This window comes from Gymnogyps californianus, chromosome 1, assembly GCF_018139145.2.
Source record: "Gymnogyps californianus isolate 813 chromosome 1, ASM1813914v2, whole genome shotgun sequence".
In the NCBI taxonomy this organism is placed as follows: Eukaryota; Metazoa; Chordata; class Aves; order Accipitriformes; family Cathartidae; genus Gymnogyps; species Gymnogyps californianus.
Genome location: NC_059471.1, coordinates 25,848,782 through 25,867,905, shown reverse-complemented (window position 1 = coordinate 25,867,905; position 19,124 = coordinate 25,848,782). Strand labels below are relative to the sequence as shown.

The 19,124-nt window shown below is 37.1% G+C and overlaps 1 protein-coding gene across 4 annotated transcripts in view; it reads right to left on the bottom strand.

Moving 5' to 3' along the window:
- The window catches only part of NBEA (neurobeachin), a 519,980-nt gene that overhangs the window by 373,598 nt on the left and 127,258 nt on the right, over window positions 1-19,124 (bottom strand). For all 4 annotated transcript variants that reach the window (XM_050890741.1, XM_050890750.1, XM_050890767.1 and 1 more), the window contains exons 8-10: window positions 16,276-16,422; window positions 8,751-8,948; window positions 8,186-8,319 (exon numbers count right to left, since the gene is read on the bottom strand). In XM_050890741.1, the coding sequence (XP_050746698.1) occupies window positions 8,186-8,319; window positions 8,751-8,948; window positions 16,276-16,422 (479 nt within the window). The remainder of the gene's footprint in view (window positions 1-8,185; window positions 8,320-8,750; window positions 8,949-16,275; window positions 16,423-19,124) is intronic.

Here is a 19,124-nt window from a genome sequence, read left to right as displayed (position 1 = left end):
TGTCTGACTGGAAGATATTTTAAGGATCCTTTCACGTCTATACATATTTATTATATTTGTGAAGTCCCTACCTTTATAATTCAGTTATTCTTAGGATGTGCACTGTGAAGTTACAAATACCACCTAGCTTATTTCGTTCATCTGAATATATAGATATAATATAAATAACTATTATGTTTCAATAGTTCATCATTATGTTTTAACATTACAATGTTTCAGCATCACAATGTTCAGTCAACAGTCATGCAATGTTACTCCTTAAATAATATACTACAGATATTCACAAAAACAATGGCTTCTGTAGATAACAGTCTTCAAAACTGCAAAATATGACACTTCCTTCTTCATTAAAAATAAGAATAATTACACACATAAATAAATATTTCCTTTTCACCGCCCATTTATATCTATGGGAATTTTAAAGAACTTTTTCATATTACACATAAAAGAAGCTCATAGTGGAAATCCAAGGGTTATGAAGCCTTTATGCTATGACAATCACCAAACAAGAAAGAGCTGCCTTTGTCAAATTCTAAATTGACCGGTAGTTCCCACTAAGTGAACAAATATTACTGTTTTGTGAAGCTAAAATACAGGACAATTTAGATAAACTATTCTTATGAAATGAGCTTCTATGACTTCACTTACAAATGAAGCATCAGTCATATATTCAAATAAACTCAGACAAATAAGGCTTTGGATGAATAAAGAAAACCCTCTAAGTCAGGAGTTTGTACCACTAGGATAAAAGTGAAATTTGTCTCGGGGGTTTTTTGTTGCTGTTTTATTATTATTTTTTTAAAAAAAATCACTACATCGATAAATTTCTCTAGTCTACTCTTTCCCATGATCATTTTCTCTGAAAAATTTACCTTAATTACTTTAAGTTTCATCTTAGATTGTGTATTACAAAGTTATCTGGATTGTGCTTTACAAAAGGCACCTTTAATTAAAGTAAGCATGTAGCTATAAAGATCTAAGCATGTTGATTAATAACAGATGATTTAACCTGAAGAGGCTATGTAGAAGAGAACGATGCAGGTATTTGTTCTGTCTGATTATCTTTTGGAAGGATCCTTTATAAAATAATTCCATTTGTATTTCCAGCTTCTCCAAAATAAGACAAAAGGATTGTATGATTAACTCCATCACAGGCTGTTAATATTGCAACTTCTGAAATATAATCTTAGCATAAACAGATAAAGTGGTATTAAGGAAAATCATACATGAACAATTAATGTTTTGTTTTTAAACAAAAAAAATCCTAAGGTACTTGCCCCTTAACTTCAATTCAAAATGCAATACTGGCTGTATTGATATAAATAATAATAATAATAATTATTATTATTACTCTTTGTCTCCTGGCTGCCCATTACATCTCATTGTTAGCAAACAGTTTTCAATGAGTTTGGCCCATTCATTAAGTAATTTGCTACTTCATCAGAATATTTAATAAATGTTTCATAGTATGGACTTAGAAATTGTCAGGGAGAAGCATTAGCAATATATTAGCAATATATTTTGATGCACAGAAGATGCGCAATGATCTCCACTTCCTTACTTCATTCCTTCAGGAAGAAAATCAAAAACACAAGGGGTAAGCATGGATTTGAGAAACTGTTTTGACTGCACTTATAATACAGGTTGGGAATACAAAAAGGGATTTTCATCAAGGCATATTCACTGCTAAAGCATGAAATCAAACACTTGTACATGTTTTAATGCAGTCAATTGCTCTGCTGCTACATTACTAATTACTCATATTCATTCATTCATATTTATGCAGTCATGGCCACTAATGCCTGTGTGCTGCAAAGCCAAGAAGGGTTCCCCTAACGAGGCTGGAGGTAAGATAAACACAGAGCAGAAGTGATGCAGACAGATGGTGGGGATGGAGAGGAAGTTCCCATGAGCTACAGCTACGGCAGCTCTCTAAAGTGGTTCCTTAGCTTCCAGTTTAACTACCTTTTTCCTTTCTGTAAGCTTGTTGGAGAGAAAGGGGAAACTACTTCTTTCTTTTCCCTTTTCCACTTCTTTTTCTGATAACATATGATGAGGACAATAAGAGAAGACTCCTAAACGTGTTTCATCCAAACTGATGCCACTAAACACGAGTCAGATGAATAGGTGTTGCATGGGAGAACTGGAGGGGCAAGTCATTACACACCTCTGCTTATGGGCACAACATTTTGGGATACAGACTCCAGTCATAAAGTAGCCACCCTTAATAGTTCCTGGATCTTCAGGAGTATGTGGAGGTACCGCTGTTTGGGAGTTTACAAAGGATTTCTATCACATGATACAGTAACTGTATTTTCATTATAAACTATCATCCAGGCAGTCTGATTTGGCAAGTCACATTCCTGCTGTCACAGTTTGGGAAGATTCCAGTACAACTGATTTCATCTGAGTACAGCTAGGTTATACTAGAGACGTGAAATTTCAGGTGCGATATTCAGCCTTCTTCCCTTCGAAACGCATGAGGAGAGGGTTATCAGCACCCAACTCTGCAAACTCTAAATTGTAGACTGGAGGCAGCGATGGAGTGGGACCTTGGCTCTCCATCAGGGGCACAGAGGTAAATGCAACGACCTCGGAAAGGATGACTTTCGGACCTACTCTCAAGTTTAAACACCTGGGCCAGCTGTGGCAAACAAGAAAATTCTCGAAAGACAGTAGCAGAGGACAGGTTAGGTAGGTAGGGTACTAGGCATTCATCTTATTTTCTACCATGATCTTAAAGATAAATTCAATTAAACTAATGACATTATTAAGAATTATTGGAAACTCACAGATTTTTCATATTAAGCTAATAAAAAAATCAAGACATCAAATTGTATTTCCTATCAAGCTGTGCTATTTCCTATCTGTGGAAACTGATAGGAAAACTGCCTATTTCCTATCAAACTATTCATCTATCAAAAAGTAGATGCAGCAACACTACTAGTTACGGACAGGAACTCAAAAAATCATCATCTGAATATAAAAAATACTAAAAAAAGAGTATAAGATGTTAATTGATCAAAGCAAAACACACAAAACATTTACAGGAAAAGATGAAGAACAGGAGTTGAAATATTGCTGTTGCTCCCCTCACCAGTGTTTCCATTTCACTGACTTACTCACAATAGGTGGGCAATATACTCTGTAACAGGGCTACCTATATTAAAGAGTGAAACTAATATCAGTAATAAAACTGACTGAAAAGATGCCTACGTTTACTTTGCTACAAATTTTAGGTGGGTGTATATATCACCTTTAAGAAAGTTAAGGTGGGCCTAGGCACTGCATTTATTTAGTGCGATAAACAGTAAAAGTATTTTTAATTCTTATTGCATAGTGTATGCGATCTAGCAAATCCAGTTACTAACTTCTAGAATAAGTATATACAAGAATTCTTGGAATGATTTCAACTATTTAAGCAAACAGCTACAGCTCCTTCTACTTTCAAATATTTTCCCAATATGGTACAGTCCGAAGCAACAATCTCATCTGAATTAACAGTTGTTATTTATTCTGTGATGGAACTGGGTCAGTGCCAAAGACTGCACACCCAATACCTTGTCAGAATCAGTCTGTATGTTAGTGCTCAGCAGACCCAAATGAGTTCAAAACCATATACGAGAGACCACAAGCGAACAAAGCAAGTCCTTCCTATGATATTACCCCTATAGTATAAGCAAAGGTAATAACAACAGTATCATAACAGAAAAAAGTACTGTATTGCGTTTGCGCGGCAAGGTTTTGGTAGCGGCGGGGCTACAGGGGTGGCTTCTGTGAGAAGCTGCCAGAAGCTTCCCCTATGTCCAACAGGGCCAATGCCAGCCGGCTGCAAGACAGACCCGCCGCTGGCCGAGGCCAAGCCCATCAGCTACGGTGGTAGCGCCTCTGGGATAACAGATTTAAGAAGGGGGAAAAGTTACTGTGTAACAGCAACTGCGGCTGGAGAGAGGAGTGAGAAGATGTGAGAGGAACAACTCTGCAGACACCAAGGTCAGGGAAGAAGGAGGGGGAGGAGGTGCTCCAGGCGCCAGAGCAGATTCCCCTGCAGCCTGTGGTGAAGACCATGGTGAGGCAGGCTGTCCCCCTGCAGCCCATGGAGGTCCATGGTGGAGCAGATATCCACCTGCAGCCTGTGGAAGACCCCACGCCACAGCAGGTGGATGCCTGAAGGAGGCTGTGGCCCCATGGGAAGCCTGTGCTGCAGCTGGCTCCTGGCAGGACCTGTGGACCCGTGGAGAGAGGAGCCCACACTGAAGCAGGTTTGCTGGCAGGACTTGTGACCTCACGGGGGACTCATGCTGGAGCAGTGTGTTCCTGAAGGACTGCACCCTGTGGATGGGACCCACGCTGGAGCAGTTCGTGAAGAACTGGAGCCCGTGGGAAGGACTCACATTGGAGAAGTTCATGGAGGACTGTCTCCCGTTGGAAGGACCCCACGCTAGAGCAGGGGAAGAGTGTGAGGAGTCCTCCCCCTGAGGAGGAAGGAGCGGCAGAAACAACGAGTGATGAACTGACCACAACCCCAATTCCCCGTCCCCCTGCACCACTGGTGGGGAGGAGGTAGAGAAAATCGTGAGTAAGGTTAAGCCCGGGAAGAAGGGAGGGGTGGGGGAGAAGGTGTTTTTAAGATTTGGTTTTATTTTCTCATTACCTTACTCTGATTTGATTGGTAATAAATTAAACTAATTTCCCCAAGTGAGTGTATTTTGCCTGTGATGGTAATTGCTGAGCAATTTCTCTTTGTCCTTATCTTGACCCACGAGCCTGTTGTCGTATTTTCTCTTCCCTGTCCACTTGAGGAGGGGGAGTGATAGAGTGGCTTTTGGTGGGCACCTGGCATCCAGCCAGGGTCAACCCACCACAAGCACTCTGTATTTCTTTTTATTACATAAACACCTTATTGACCTAAACTGCTAAATCTTATATTCTAACCAGAGTACTGAAAAGCAGAATGAAAAGTAGCAGTCTTGGCATTCAAGTTGAGGGACCACTCTCCTGAATAGCAGGTGCATCACTTAATCTAAGGAAACACACTTAAGATATGAACTCAGTTTCCATTCTTTTAATTTCAGTGTATGAGAGCATAAGAATCTATATAGTGCTTCAAAAGCAGAATTGTAGGTTATTTCAATACTTGGTCTCATGGAAGATGTAGATAAGGCACACAGGGATATACATATTACAGGAATAAAGAACACTTACAAAGAATACCATTAAACCACAAAGTTGCTATATTCATATTGCCCTGCTTTATAATTTAGAATTTTATTTACAATGAATCTATTAATTTAGAAATTATTAAAATTGTAAATGGATTAAGATGATTAAAATGCAAGGTGTTCCCTCATAGTCCTGTTAACAAACCCCTTCTAATGTTAAAAAAAAAATAAATAAACAACTAATTGAGAACCTTGAACTTACTAAACAGATTTTGATATGTGCAGGAGAGAAGGAGGTGAGAAGGATTCAGAAAAGTAGTCTGGAAACCTAGGACACTTACACTGGAGTATCAAGCTATTTATACTCACCATCTCCCAGGAACACATTAAGACAAAAGGCAGCACAGCTAGTCAAGGGACAACTTCTGAGTCCCCCCAGTTGGCCACCAGAAAGAAGTAAATTTTACAGCCATAGTAAGCCTTTACCAACATAATGGTCTACTGTCATCAAGCGTCATCTGGACCTTTTTTTTTTTTTTTTTTGCGAAGTGGCAGAAAGATTACCTGCTTATAAAAATACATAGATTGTAATGGCTGAATGCCAACTACTTTTCAGAAAAGAGTGGTGTAGCCCTCTGTTGCTGTCATAGATACATTTTCATAGGTAAGAAGGGTATAAACAGATACAGTTCAACAACTGCATTTTGGAAAGGAACAAATAAAGAGAGAAGAGTCTAAAAAACAACCGGAATGAAGGAAAGGACTCAGTAAGTATACTTCTTCCCTTATTCCACTCCACAAATGAATCTTAAACGTAGCTCTGTTTTTCATGTTTAGCTCCCTTTCCCCATTATCTCCTTTCTTCGCCCCCAAAAATCTTTTATTCCTTTATTTGCCTACTTCCTTGTTCACTTAAACTATTATTTTTCTCAATATCTACATCCTATTTAATATAAGAAAATAATGCACATACACCAAAACCACGGTAATTTAACATTTAAGTTACGTTTCGTCAAGCAGCCATTTGTTTAAAAATCTTTTGAATATGTTGTTGAGTTAGGATCACATCTTGTTGTATTATGCATTTGTACAATCATATAGCATAATGAATTACAGATCTCTGTTTAGAATATAATCTAATTATAGAAGAAATGCATTGATTTATTCAAGAACAATTTTTTTTTTCCTACTTACAGTTCAACTAACTCCAGAAATATTTGGTACATTTTAAATTGAACTTTATGAATGTTCTCAGTCACTGGAAAGACCACACACTTTGGAAGAATTAGTCTTTATCTTGACTTATAAAACTTACATTATATTAGCTCTCCATTTTTAAACAGACCTAGTTACTGCTTTATCATTTATAACAGACTCAGCTCATTAATGAATTTAACATATATTTTATTCATATGTATGGGCACATACACACATAATCTTCCTTAAATTGGAATAAAGCATTTTTGCCTACTGCTGTGCCAGTAAATAAAAACATACAGGGAATTTTTTTTTCTAAATTTATTTCAAACCAAGCGTTGTTTTTTCTATTCCCCTTACTTCACAATACTTCAATGCAAAGTACATACTGGAAAACAGACTACAAAAAAGTAAATATCCCACATGAGCCAATACACAATCAGCTTCTCTGTCTTTAACATTGAATGAAATAATTTGCACCACTATACTGCTTGGAAGTAGAATTCATCATTTTTAAGACTGTGGTATTACTTCTAACATTGTACTAAAATATTCCCATGAAACACATTAACTTTTCACACTACAGAAACAAATAAAAACCAGGAGCCATCTTAGCTACATATATTTGAGTTAGCAAAGGGAAAAACAGATGACTCACAAAACTTCACCAAATTGATCAATTTCTTAAATTAGATCGAGACAAGTGCTCTTTCATGAGAGATTATACCAATGTATCACTTTCAGTTAAATTTTTCAAAATTGTCAGCAATTTTAGTATTATTTAATTATTTTTCAGTTAACTAATTCATTACTGAACTATCTAATGCAACAGGAAATATCCAGAATAATTAATAGCAGAGTATTCTAAGCAGGAAAATAAGCCATGTACTCTGAATTATGCACCTATTTTATAAATTTATTCAAATACAAGAGTCAGCTTATGCTGCCCCTAAACACTGGTTTCTAGCAGGTTCCGGTGACATACCATCCTACAGGGAAACACCATACCAGTTCTTCAGCATTACCTTTTCAGTTTTGTTACCTCCAAAGGCTTAGGCCACACACTTTGTTCTGACAAGTTTAGACATCTTGTGTTGCAACTAGAACAGGAGCCTGCCCTGACAAGCAAGTGGCAAGAGATCATCTTTGCAGAAATAACTACAGCTGAACTAGCTTTGAACAACTCAGTGTGGGTACTGACAGACTCCTAAGCAGTCCTTTGCAGGCTACACACAGAAGCATTCATCTAACTTCTGTGCAGGTTTTTCAGTCTAGGGGTTACTTCCATAGTATCAGAGCAGAGGCTCCATGTGTCCCTGTTTAAAACTCTCTTGGTGTGTCCCCAGTCACTGTTGCAATTGTAATATGGCCACAAAATAACTGATCATAGCTCTATGACTTTCTGACCATGTATTAATATGGAAGGAGGTATTTTTCGTTAATTTTGAATGTTAATAAATATGAACTCAAGTGACACAGACTTTGAGAAACTAAACAACATTGCACTGTCAAGTAAAAGTACATTGGTTTCTTTCAGAAGTTGCAAGAACTGTCACAAAACTATCCTTAAAGACTCTAGAGTGATTTGAATTCTTTACTTAATCCGATCAATTTCATGCCAGTTCCATCTGGAATCTCATCAGATTAATACAATTTACACATCTCTACAGCAAACTACTTTTTAAAAAATAATATTATTTTCAAAGAAGTGAAGGTAAAATGTAAGTCACAGCATTTACAGAAGAAAACAAACCAAACATTCCCACAACAAAAATGGAACTGTTCTTAGCTTAATTTAGTTTGTATCTTGCTTGAAAGAAGCTTACCAAACTGTTGTTTCCACCTGACTGTCGTGCAGCTGTCGATTGTCTAACTGGGCAAAGAGAGGAAAAAGAACTTGAATCCCTCCAATGGAATGAATTGCACTGTGAATGGAGTGGGTTACGATAGCTTTCACATCCTAAATTAATAAAATAAACAAATAAAAGGAAAAACCTCAGTTAATCTCAATTTTAAAGGACAGTTACAAACATAACTTGGAAACACTTTAACACTGAATTGAGTGCAAACTAAATCAGACTTGTTTTAACTTAGTTTCATTACTTATGTTTCAGTTATAATCACTATACTTAAAGGCAAACATTAAACAGAAAAACTTCAGTATCATGGCAAACTGTGCCTTATGGTATGAAGAATGTATTTCTTAATGAAGAAATAATCATTTTTGCTCTAGAAAGTGAGCAAAGAAAGAACAGTTCAAGTGATACGTATATTAAGAGCTGAAATAATACAAAATAACAATCTCTTTGTACACTAGCACACAAACGGTCTTATTATCCAAACGACGTTGAGCTAACAGTAACCACACGAAATCAATTTAGTAGCACAAACCTGAAGCATAAGAGCATGGGGGGAGTGTACAAAAATTGAAGGATTTTCTTTTGGTGAGGATTCAAGGCATAGCTGAGCATCAGTAGCCTTCGCATTATAAGTAAAAGCAATGCTACTTGCAAGTTTCCCATCATATAGCACTTGTTTATGGTGCTCAGCCAGATGAATGTCACTCTCAGATTTAAATTTGAATGTGCTCTGAAAAAAAAGAAAACACAAGTTTTACAAAGTAAATATTTTAGACAAAATCCTTGCCACAAAATGTGCAGAAAATACATTGGACTTGAGAGGGAATACAGAAACTGCTGAGCTTTGTTTTAATTTTCCAGTCATTTAATGTTACTGAACAATGAGACATTTTTTTTATTTACTCTACTCCACATCAGCATGTCAATATAATATTTGGTATTTTATGTACTATTATTTCTCTCTCCTTTCAGCATCAGTGTTAACAAGTTTCAGAAGTAACTATCTGGAAGAAATGTGTCACATTAAGCAGCTATAAATATGTTAAAATAAAAAATTGAGCATACAATGCATTAAAAATAAAGAACAAATTAAATGCTTTGTATTTTAGTTTATAGAAACTCACTCAAATTAGAATATCGAATCCTATAGCATTTTGATTAAAGGAATAAACAGCATTAAAATCTATGCTTCATTAACAGTCAGGAGTATATATAAACAAGCTACTTACACTAAAAAAATCCAAATAAAATTATAAATGCCATATGTCAAATTAATGATTCTCAAACTCAAAGCTTTTACAAAGGAAGACTGAAAATTTCTATTATTCGTAAACATACCATAATTCATATCTGATCTAAAACTAGGTTTTCTGGCAACACTGACAAATCAATCAAGCACAAGAAGATAGATTTCTGCCTTTCTGCAAAGCGTTGTCAGATTTACTTGGCACATAACTACTTTTGCATGTTAACAATCATTTGACAGTGGCAGAAAGACAACTAGTAGTTACACACAGTGCTGTACTGATACAAGTAAAGGGAATTTGTTAGAAATGAACACCATTTAATTAGTGCAATATATATATAACATATTTCTAAATTCTTTACTCAGTTTAAAATAATTTATTGCTGAGGTTAATTATGAATCATTTGGCTTGTTTTCACTGCATATAGCCATCACATTTCTATTTATCCCTTTGGTCCTACCAAATCTTGCCCGCCCCCCACCCCCAGTAAGAAATCCTGTACCATGAAACTACTGAAAGTACTATCACTAGGGTTTTGGTTATCCAGGTTAGAAGAATTAAAACAGGCAACTTACGGGCTATCAGCTGCTCCTTCCAAACAAATTACAGGTTCCTACTGATTACGTAAACCCATAAAACCAATCCAGCTTTTGCAGAGCTCTCAAGGCTGCTGGAAACCCTGTCAAAATTCTCTTGCTTACAGCCAAATGACAGGAAAGCGCATCTGCTCAAGTGATTGACACATGGCAATATAATGTCTTGTGACAAGCATCCATTTGTATGTGGGTCATAAGATTGATGTAGACTGAACAGACTGCGCACCTGACTGCAGCTGCTGGAGGACCCTTGGAGCAGATCTGTCAGTCAGCCCTGTCCCATGCTTGGTGATGTCAAGCAGAAGGCAGGAAGCAATGCCACGCTGAAAATGTATGAGATGCAGGTACCGTAACAGAGAACGCAAGTAGGAAGGGCAAAAGTAAGTGAATGGCAAGTCAGTGATTCAAACTACATTTGGCAAAGAAGGATAACCTTATCTTTAGCTGCATTAGGAGGAGTGTTGCCAGCAGGTGGAGGGAGGTGATCGTTCCCCTCCACTCAGCACTGGTCAGGCCACACCTGGAGTTCTGGGGTCCCCAGTACAAGAGAGCCATGGACTTACTGGAGAGAGTCCAATGAAGGGCCACTAAAATCATGAAGTGGCTGGAGCACCTCTCCTATGAGGAAAGGCTGAGAGAGCTGGGTCTGTTCAGCCTGCAGAAAAGAAGCCTCAAGGGAGATCTCATCAATGTGTATAAATACCTGAAGGGAAGGTGCACAGAAGATGGAGTCAGGCTCTTCTCAGTGGCACCCAGTGACAGGACCAGAGGCAATGGGCACAAACTGAAACACAGGAGGCTCTCTCTGAACATCAGGAAACACTTTTTCACTGTGAGGGTGCCCAGCAAGGTGGTAGAGTATCCATCCTCGGAGATATTTAAAAGCTGTCTGGACACAGTCGTAGGCAACTGGCTCTAGGTGGCCCTGCTTGAGCAGGGGGGTTGGACCAGATGACCCCCACAGGTCCCTTCCAAAAACGTCAACTATTCTGTGACTTGTATTTGGGTTAGGAGGCCATTTTGCAGGGAAATTCCCAGTGATCCCCACTTACTGCTCTGTTCATGCTGCAAAGCTGTTCAGAACCAGAGACTTCCTTTTGGCTGAGACTCGAATGTCCTCCAACTGGCGGTAGTCATTCAGCCCAAAGGATCAGACTACAACCAATCTGAAGTAAAAACCCCAAAATATACACACTGTGGGTATTCAGCCCTCAGCATCAAACGTTTTAATCTAGAAATATGTTCCTATTGTGCCACGCTACTTACTGAAGTAGAAAAGCCCAAAGAATGAGTATTACGCCTAGAGCTTGAGAGCTGGCTCTCTGTTGATATGGCTGGCTACATCTCACTTATCAGGAAATGACTGCTACAGATTACAGATTTGTCCTGAGGAAGGCGGTGATGTATTTCTCCCCAGAGAGCATTTTTAACTCTACAGATAAATCTCTGTGCACTTTCCACAGAGACAGAAATAATTTAGTGATTTCATCGATTTCCAAAGATATCTGCATTCTGCATGTACTATATTTCGACGTTTTACCACATAAAAACACTTCTTACCTGGAAAATTTTTCATGCCTCTAAGCTTTGTCAGATCCCAAAGCTCAGAATGTTTTACCTCTATATAGTTTTTCATAACTTTGCCATTTTAAATATATCAAAGTGTTTCAACACAAAATTTGTCTTATTTCATTAGCACGAAATTTCGCAGCTTTCTAAACTGCTTAAGTTAAAATAAAATCAGTTTTATAAATAAATTTTCGCATTAATCTACCTCCTAGTTTTCAGTGTTTACTATACCTCAAGAATTTATCAGAGATCACTATTTGAAAGTCAGGCACAAATAAGTTACGAATCAATATAATACTGCCTCACATTTTTTGGAGAAAAACAAGAATTAAAGGGACATTCTGCCATCAAACCCTAGCAAAAGTGATCATAAATTGGAAATGCTAGTCTCCTACCCCAAAGATTACTGATCTACAGAAAGAGAAAAGAAATTCAGCATACACATACTGTACTGGGGACTTGGGAAAATACAACCACAGTAGGACAGCAGAGGCTGTCAAGCATATAAGCTCACACTGCAAATGGTTAGTTACTGGTCACTGAAGGAATGCAACTTTGAGATCCAGTACAAGCAGTGTGAGGGCATAAAGACAGCAAAAAAGAGCCTTAGATTTAACATACTCTATATATGGTGAAAATATATACAGGATCCATAAAGAAGGTATAAAGGATAGTTGTTGCTCCTACAGGAATGGGAGAGGGAACAGAGAGAGCTGAGAATTACTTCAGCACTGTCTTCTCCAGTAAAAGAAGCTGTGCTTGATCAGGACCACTACTTAAACACCAGCAGCTCTCCCCTTTCCTTTAGCAGCAAGAGTGCTGCTTTTTGATTTACCATTCACCCCATTTTGCCACTGTAGGTTCAGCGATCATACATAAAATATTTTATTGTACTATATAATTGGCTTAAGCAAATTTGAATTTTCAAGAGTATTTTGTGTGTGTTTGTATGTGTGTGCATGAATGCATTTTTACTCCAACCTTCGTGCACGACAAAGACTGATACTGTAGCACTGATCAAGAGCAAACTCGGATGCAGCAACATATGGAATAATCTGATAACTTGTTTTGAAATGCGTATGGGAGGGTTAAGAGGAGTGGCGCAGACTTGACAGGGCTATTAGTACAGGGCTTTGTTGAAACATCCCTTTATAAACAGCATCAAACGCTGCTATCAGATGCATCTCTTCCTCCTGTATTACCTTCCTTGCCCCTCTATTCTGTGTTTATCAGCCCCTCAGGATCCCAGCTGAGACATGCTTCTCTCTCTTCTTTGCTGCCTGGGAACAACAATGGGTAGCAGAAAAGGCACAGTGAGAGCAAGGATGCTGCTCTCATTTCCTTGTTCTTTCTGCAACCTCTAGCAACTGAAAGTGTCAACATAGTAGGTAAAAGTCCTGTTCAGCAACTGCAAGACTCAAAATGAGCATGCTTTATTACAGATAAAACCTGGGAATGCAAATATTGAATCCTACTATGTTTCTACTAAATACAATTTAAAATTTCAAGATACTTTATGGATGAATTTGGAAAGACTTAACAGGGAAGAGGCAAATTGCATAGTTCTACCGCCAGTATATTCTCCTCTCTTCCCCTCTTCAAAGTTCGATTACACGTCATTTCTATGCAATAGTTACGAAGTGTGGCAGCTTTTCAATATTGTTAGTCACACAATCAATGTAACATTTTTTGTTCAAAAAAAAAAATAGGCCTTTTGCTGCAACCGAAAATTTCGTATTTCAAAGTAAACTATCTATTTGCTTAATAAATAGATTTTTATATTAAAGCATGCTAGTTACAACTAAATGCATTCAGAAGGACATGTTGAGCAAGACCAGCACGGAAGTATTATGAACTGTTTCTATGTTACAACGTTCTGTAAGAAGCATGTAATGTGCAATAAATAATATAATATAAATATATATATACATTTATATAAATATTACATATAAATAATAAATAAAGCTTATTTTAATGACTTCTCTAGTCAATCCTAAAATCCGTTTCTTCTACCTGCATCACAGAATAGGGTGGGACAAGGTGCAAGAGATTCACTTTTCGTTGTAGATCAAGATCTGCCTTTTCCTGAACTTTGTGGCTTTGGTATTATTTGCAACATTACATGCTACATATATTCACAGATGTGTGCCTACTGCACTGTCCTGAGCTCTGGTATGTCGGTAGAGCATGCAGATTTCTCTGTATTCCAGAGGTCTTAACGGCAGCCATTGTAGACTAGGGACATTATGAATGACTGTGAGGGTAGCTGAATGAGAAGCAAAATCAGAGTCTCTTGTCATGAACAAAGCAGGTAGAGCACTAAATAAGGGATGGTCGCTTTCCCTAAAGAATCAGAATCCTGGGATACAGTGGACCAAAGTAAGAATTGTAAATCAAAGGACCTACCACAGACAGCCATAGGAAAGAAAAAACATCTGTATGAAGACATTCTCCAAAAATTCTCAAGTATTTTGAATAAACCTCCTTTGGGAGAAAAGCTTTGGTACAACTGGAGTTCACAATGCATCTAGAATAGCTGTTCTTTTGGAAAAGTTGAACAGTTGATTCTCCCAGTTGGCTAACAGCACCAACAATTAGAGTGAACATGACATGTAGTGAACTACTTAAGAAAAGTTTCTGAAAGGCCAGTTTGCATCAGCAAGTTAGGTAAGAGCAAGAACGTGGTCTCTAATGTCCAGCAATGTGAGCTACATGTCAATCGAGGCTCCCTTGGACTAACCATACTGAAGTGTTCTGAACTGATGTACCTTTGCACCCGCACAGAATCTGAAAGAATTTACAGAAATAAACTTTACTGAGACATGAAAGAGGCAAGCTTTGAGTGAAAGCCACAATCAGTGCCCTGAGATGTCTAAATTACAGGACGTGGTTCCTTTTTTTGGTTGTGGGTAGATCTTGGGTTGGAAGAAGGTGAGAAAAAAGGGTTCTGTTTTGTCTTATTTTTTGGAAATAAGGAAGTTAAAGAAAGAAATTGTGTGATTTCTAGGGTCCTGCTCTAGGAACCTGCTCTTTTTAACTGTTATTAGCAAAATATACTTTCAGATTCTTAGACAAGGAAAGAAACTACTTTAGAGAGGAAGGAGGCATTAACTGTGCTGGGAACACAACCTAAACCTAAAAACATGATATGCCAAAGAAGAATATTCCCAAAATATTAAATTTCATCTAACTGACATTTTACAAAAGTTAGTAAGAAGCTACAGGTGTGCAGAAATGTAGTTTAAGGGAAGCCTCTGAATCAAGCAAGGTAATTTGATAACACTGTAATAAGGTTAGTGCAGTAACTACTGGAAACGTCGTTTAGCGTGAAAGCGTGTATGCCTTATGAACCCCTTCAACACTCACAAAATATTACATAATAATTTTCACTTCTTGAAACAAATGAAAGCATTATTCCTATTTGGTAGCACTTCAATATGCTGCTGCAAATCCAGGAACTTAATAAATTCATAAAGATTTACTACATTTATTATTAAGAAGTATAAGGTTATATTACTTTCTTTTGTATGACCAAAAAAAATTTACAGAAATATTTGTTCAAACAAAATACAGTACTAAGTTTGGAATAAAGTACTGCTTGTTTGCACAGGTGATACACTTCTCTGGACTGACTGATCATTTTTAGTTTCAAGGCAGGTTTTAACCATCAACTGTATGCAACAGACTTCCTCTTCTCCAAGTAACCTTGGCATAAATTTGGCTATTTACACTACATGCATACCATAAAAGATATTTTCAACTGTCACTGTCATTCAAGTGTTAGCTGTCATCAAATGAATTAGAGCAATTATTTTCAGCACACCAAATTAATATTATTGGAATCTACATGTTGATTTTTACTTGCTATTTTTAAAAGTTTTTCTTTTCAGAATATATGATATATACTAAAAAACTGGAAGTCTACTTCAGATGATACTGCAAATTTCACAAATCAGAAAAAGAAAATTTGGGAATAATTGATGGTAGAAATTCAATAGTGTTTATCTGGGGTTAGATTCATTTTCAAGCCTTCTCCAGTAGGCAGTTTCTGCAGACTTCTGCAAAGTATCTGTGTTGTTTTTCTTGATGAAATAATACTATACACAGCCATTCCAAGACATAAATGATTGTTCATACTAGAGATCCAAGTTTATGCATGCACCATTAATTTGTCCAAACTGTCCCCTAAATGTCACTGGCAAAGCATCAGTAAAAAGCTCAACTTTTACTTCAGCAGAACTGTTTGAAACCGTGCATTTGAACAGAATTGGTTTATTATGCCTTGTTGAATGTTAATCTGCTTTAACTCAGGTTTTAAACACAAACAGTAGAGAAGAAAGTTATTCCCCTGGTATTCAGTATAGCAAAACCAAAATTGCTCTAATCTGATTATGACCCAAAGTCATAAATTTCACATACAAATGTGTTTCAGCTATGATTTAAAGAAACAACTTGCATCTTGCAAAACGCTGATGGAAATTAAGGTTAGTTAGGATACTTGAAGAAATATTCTTCTTTTGCTGAAAACAAATCACATAGCTCTACATGATCCTAAGAGGAATATCTACATGCATACATATCTTCCAACTATATCTATCAATTATCTTATTTTTCCAGTTTTAAGATTTTTAAGATCCATTATTACCTTATATCCAGGTCCTAACTGATGTATTGCAAAAATCTGTGCTGGGTTGAGTGCTTCAGTGAATACATATACTGCTCCAAGCTGGCCACAGAACACTCTATTAGCATCAGCAGTCTCCGAAGAGCCAAGAAAACATTTATCATAGCTCTGTATCAGAAAGAGGCAATGTTAATGAAGTTTAGTCATACAAACTATACAATGAAATAATACTCATGTACAGCTACTGAAGCCAAAAAATAAAGGGAGGTTGTAATTAAGAAAATAAATCATTCATTTATTACTTCAGTACCTGATTCCCTGTAGCGAACAACTTCATTTTGAATATCATAGCATTAATTGTTTTACAGGTCAGTATTACAATGCTGTTATAACTGGCTGCTAGGATTTGGTTTTTATTAATTGTTCAACATACTACAGAGAAAATTAGAACAGTACATTCAAGTACCAAATAACCTTCCCTATTGCCTTCTAGGAAATATGAAAACCTTGAAGTTCCTTGTAATTATAATCAGAACTCCCACTGCTAACACATGAGAAGACGCGCTGAAACGCACTCTTCTTTCACTGTTGTGCTAACAGAGCTAAATAACTCTACCAGAAAAAAACAAACACGAATTTTTCTAGTTTGCAACTGGTGCATAGTCTTCCTTCTACGACCACAGCCTATAATGATTTGGTTTGACCTTAAACTTTTCTGTCTTCTTCCACAGTCACAAGAGTTGTTATTTTCCATTCCTCCTTCCAACAACCATCCTTCTGCACAAAGACCTTCTGCAGTTCTCCATCTGTCCATTTCCTATTATTTCAGATCTGAAGTGGGTTTTGTGGCTTTTTTTTCTTTTTCAATTTAAATTTGTTTTGCAAGAATTAGGTTAAGTTCTTCTGGTACTTCCAGGAAAAAAGGCTTTCAGATGAAACAAAGTTTAGAACTTAATTGTCTAGAATAAAGATCTGGGGAACTGGAAAACAAGATGCAGCACAAGAGGACAACAACAGGAAGCACAAGGATCTTTGCAAGGCTATTCTCTCAGCTTCCTTGAGTCACATGTACTTTATTTAATGGAAATAAAGATCAGGCCTCACTTTTTGAGCTGAATCAGCAAACCAGTAGAATCTGCATTGGGAAGCCTGCTTTTTAATCTTGCTTGGCTGCTGAGTTTTACCCTAAGAAAAACTTCTGTCAGTCTGGAGAATGGAATCAAATATGGTGAACTGTGACAGCAACTGATCTAGGTGGATAAGCTATTAACAAGGAAAAGGGGACTCTGTCTAAAGAGTTAGGAGGAAGTCAAACATCTGGAGCTCAGCTTTGCAATGAGGTGAGGTAAGAAGTATCCAGGATTTTATCGCTGATTTATCCTCCTTTTGACCAAATAGCTCTTCTAATTTTCTTCCCTTGGAATTTATAGATTTTTTTAATAATTTTTTTGGACAAAACTAAAAAAAATTCTGAAAAAAACTACACAAAAATTGATTCACAAAGTCATATCCAGGATACACAGTGCAAAAGATGGGCTATGAGACCACTTCGACTACTGGTAAATCTAATGGTGAAATTTCCCAACAATCTTCTACGACATACATTCCTGCGTATTACAAGGGTATTTTCCTGGATTCTTCTAGTTATCTTTAATTGTACAACAGCCATTGGATTCTCTCTCAATGGATTCAACTCTCAATGGATTCTGAGTTTTACATATAATTACTTTCTAGGTCTGTTAACCTGTAGTAATTTCCAGTTCTGCCTTTTTTCATTCTGACCAGATTACACTTTCCCACTTTCTGGTGTTTCACTCTGGATTAGGTGTTTCCATTATTTTTAATTGGAGGGGAGGGCCAACTCCTGATCTTCTGGTTGTTTTTATTCACTTCTGTTCCAGGTGCCAAAAAATTCATAAACGTAATTGACTGATTTAAAAATCAGCACCCAATACTCATAGCTCATTTGGTCTTCCTCCAACTATCTCACATTTCCACAGTTTTAAACCTGACGGACACCAACTGATCCAAGTTTGTTTGCCTATTTCTGTATATCCCTGGTAGTATGTCATTAATGACCCTAAGATGAGGTGACTGACAGATCTGCTTCATTCAGTGCCTTGGTCCAAATCCTTCTATTTTATTTATATAAAAATATTAAACTCTTGGGACTTATGGACCTTGTTACTTAAGGACATAACTTCATCCTTAATATTCTTGATGCTTATAAGCCTTCTTTCAAATGCAGCCCAAGCGCTACTGATGTCATCAACCTGTTGGCTTTTCACCACTTATGTCAACTTTTTAAATCCTTCTACAGTTTCCTCATCCTACAACAGTAATGCAAAGTTCTGTGAAAGACATCAAGACATCACCAAGTTTATCTTCATCCAGCTATCTGAACAAAAATCTTCCACCAAACCTCAGTATCCCCATATTCTACACCTTGATGAGAAGTTTTATGCTTTCTCTCATGTTACTTCCCATAACTGGGGAAAATTCCTAATCTAACAGCTGTAACAGCCAAACTCTTCCAATTTAACTTCCACCTCAAAGTGTATTTGATCTCTTACAAATAATTAACTCCATAAGGCATACGGAGCTGATCATGACTACTGACCAGCTAGCAATTGCACACATTTGATTATGTTATATGCTGTCATGCATTTCACTTCATCTTTTTGTCATAATCTCTAGCTATATTTACTCCTTGGAATATAAACTCTGAGTTATTTACCACTAGCTACTATATCTTGTGTAGCCTAACAGAATGAATCTCAGCATTGCTATGGTTTTTATATTTCATTAAATAGTAATAATGAAGTCAGAGCCAAAAATGGCTCTATGGAAACAGTGTATCAGCAGCATTC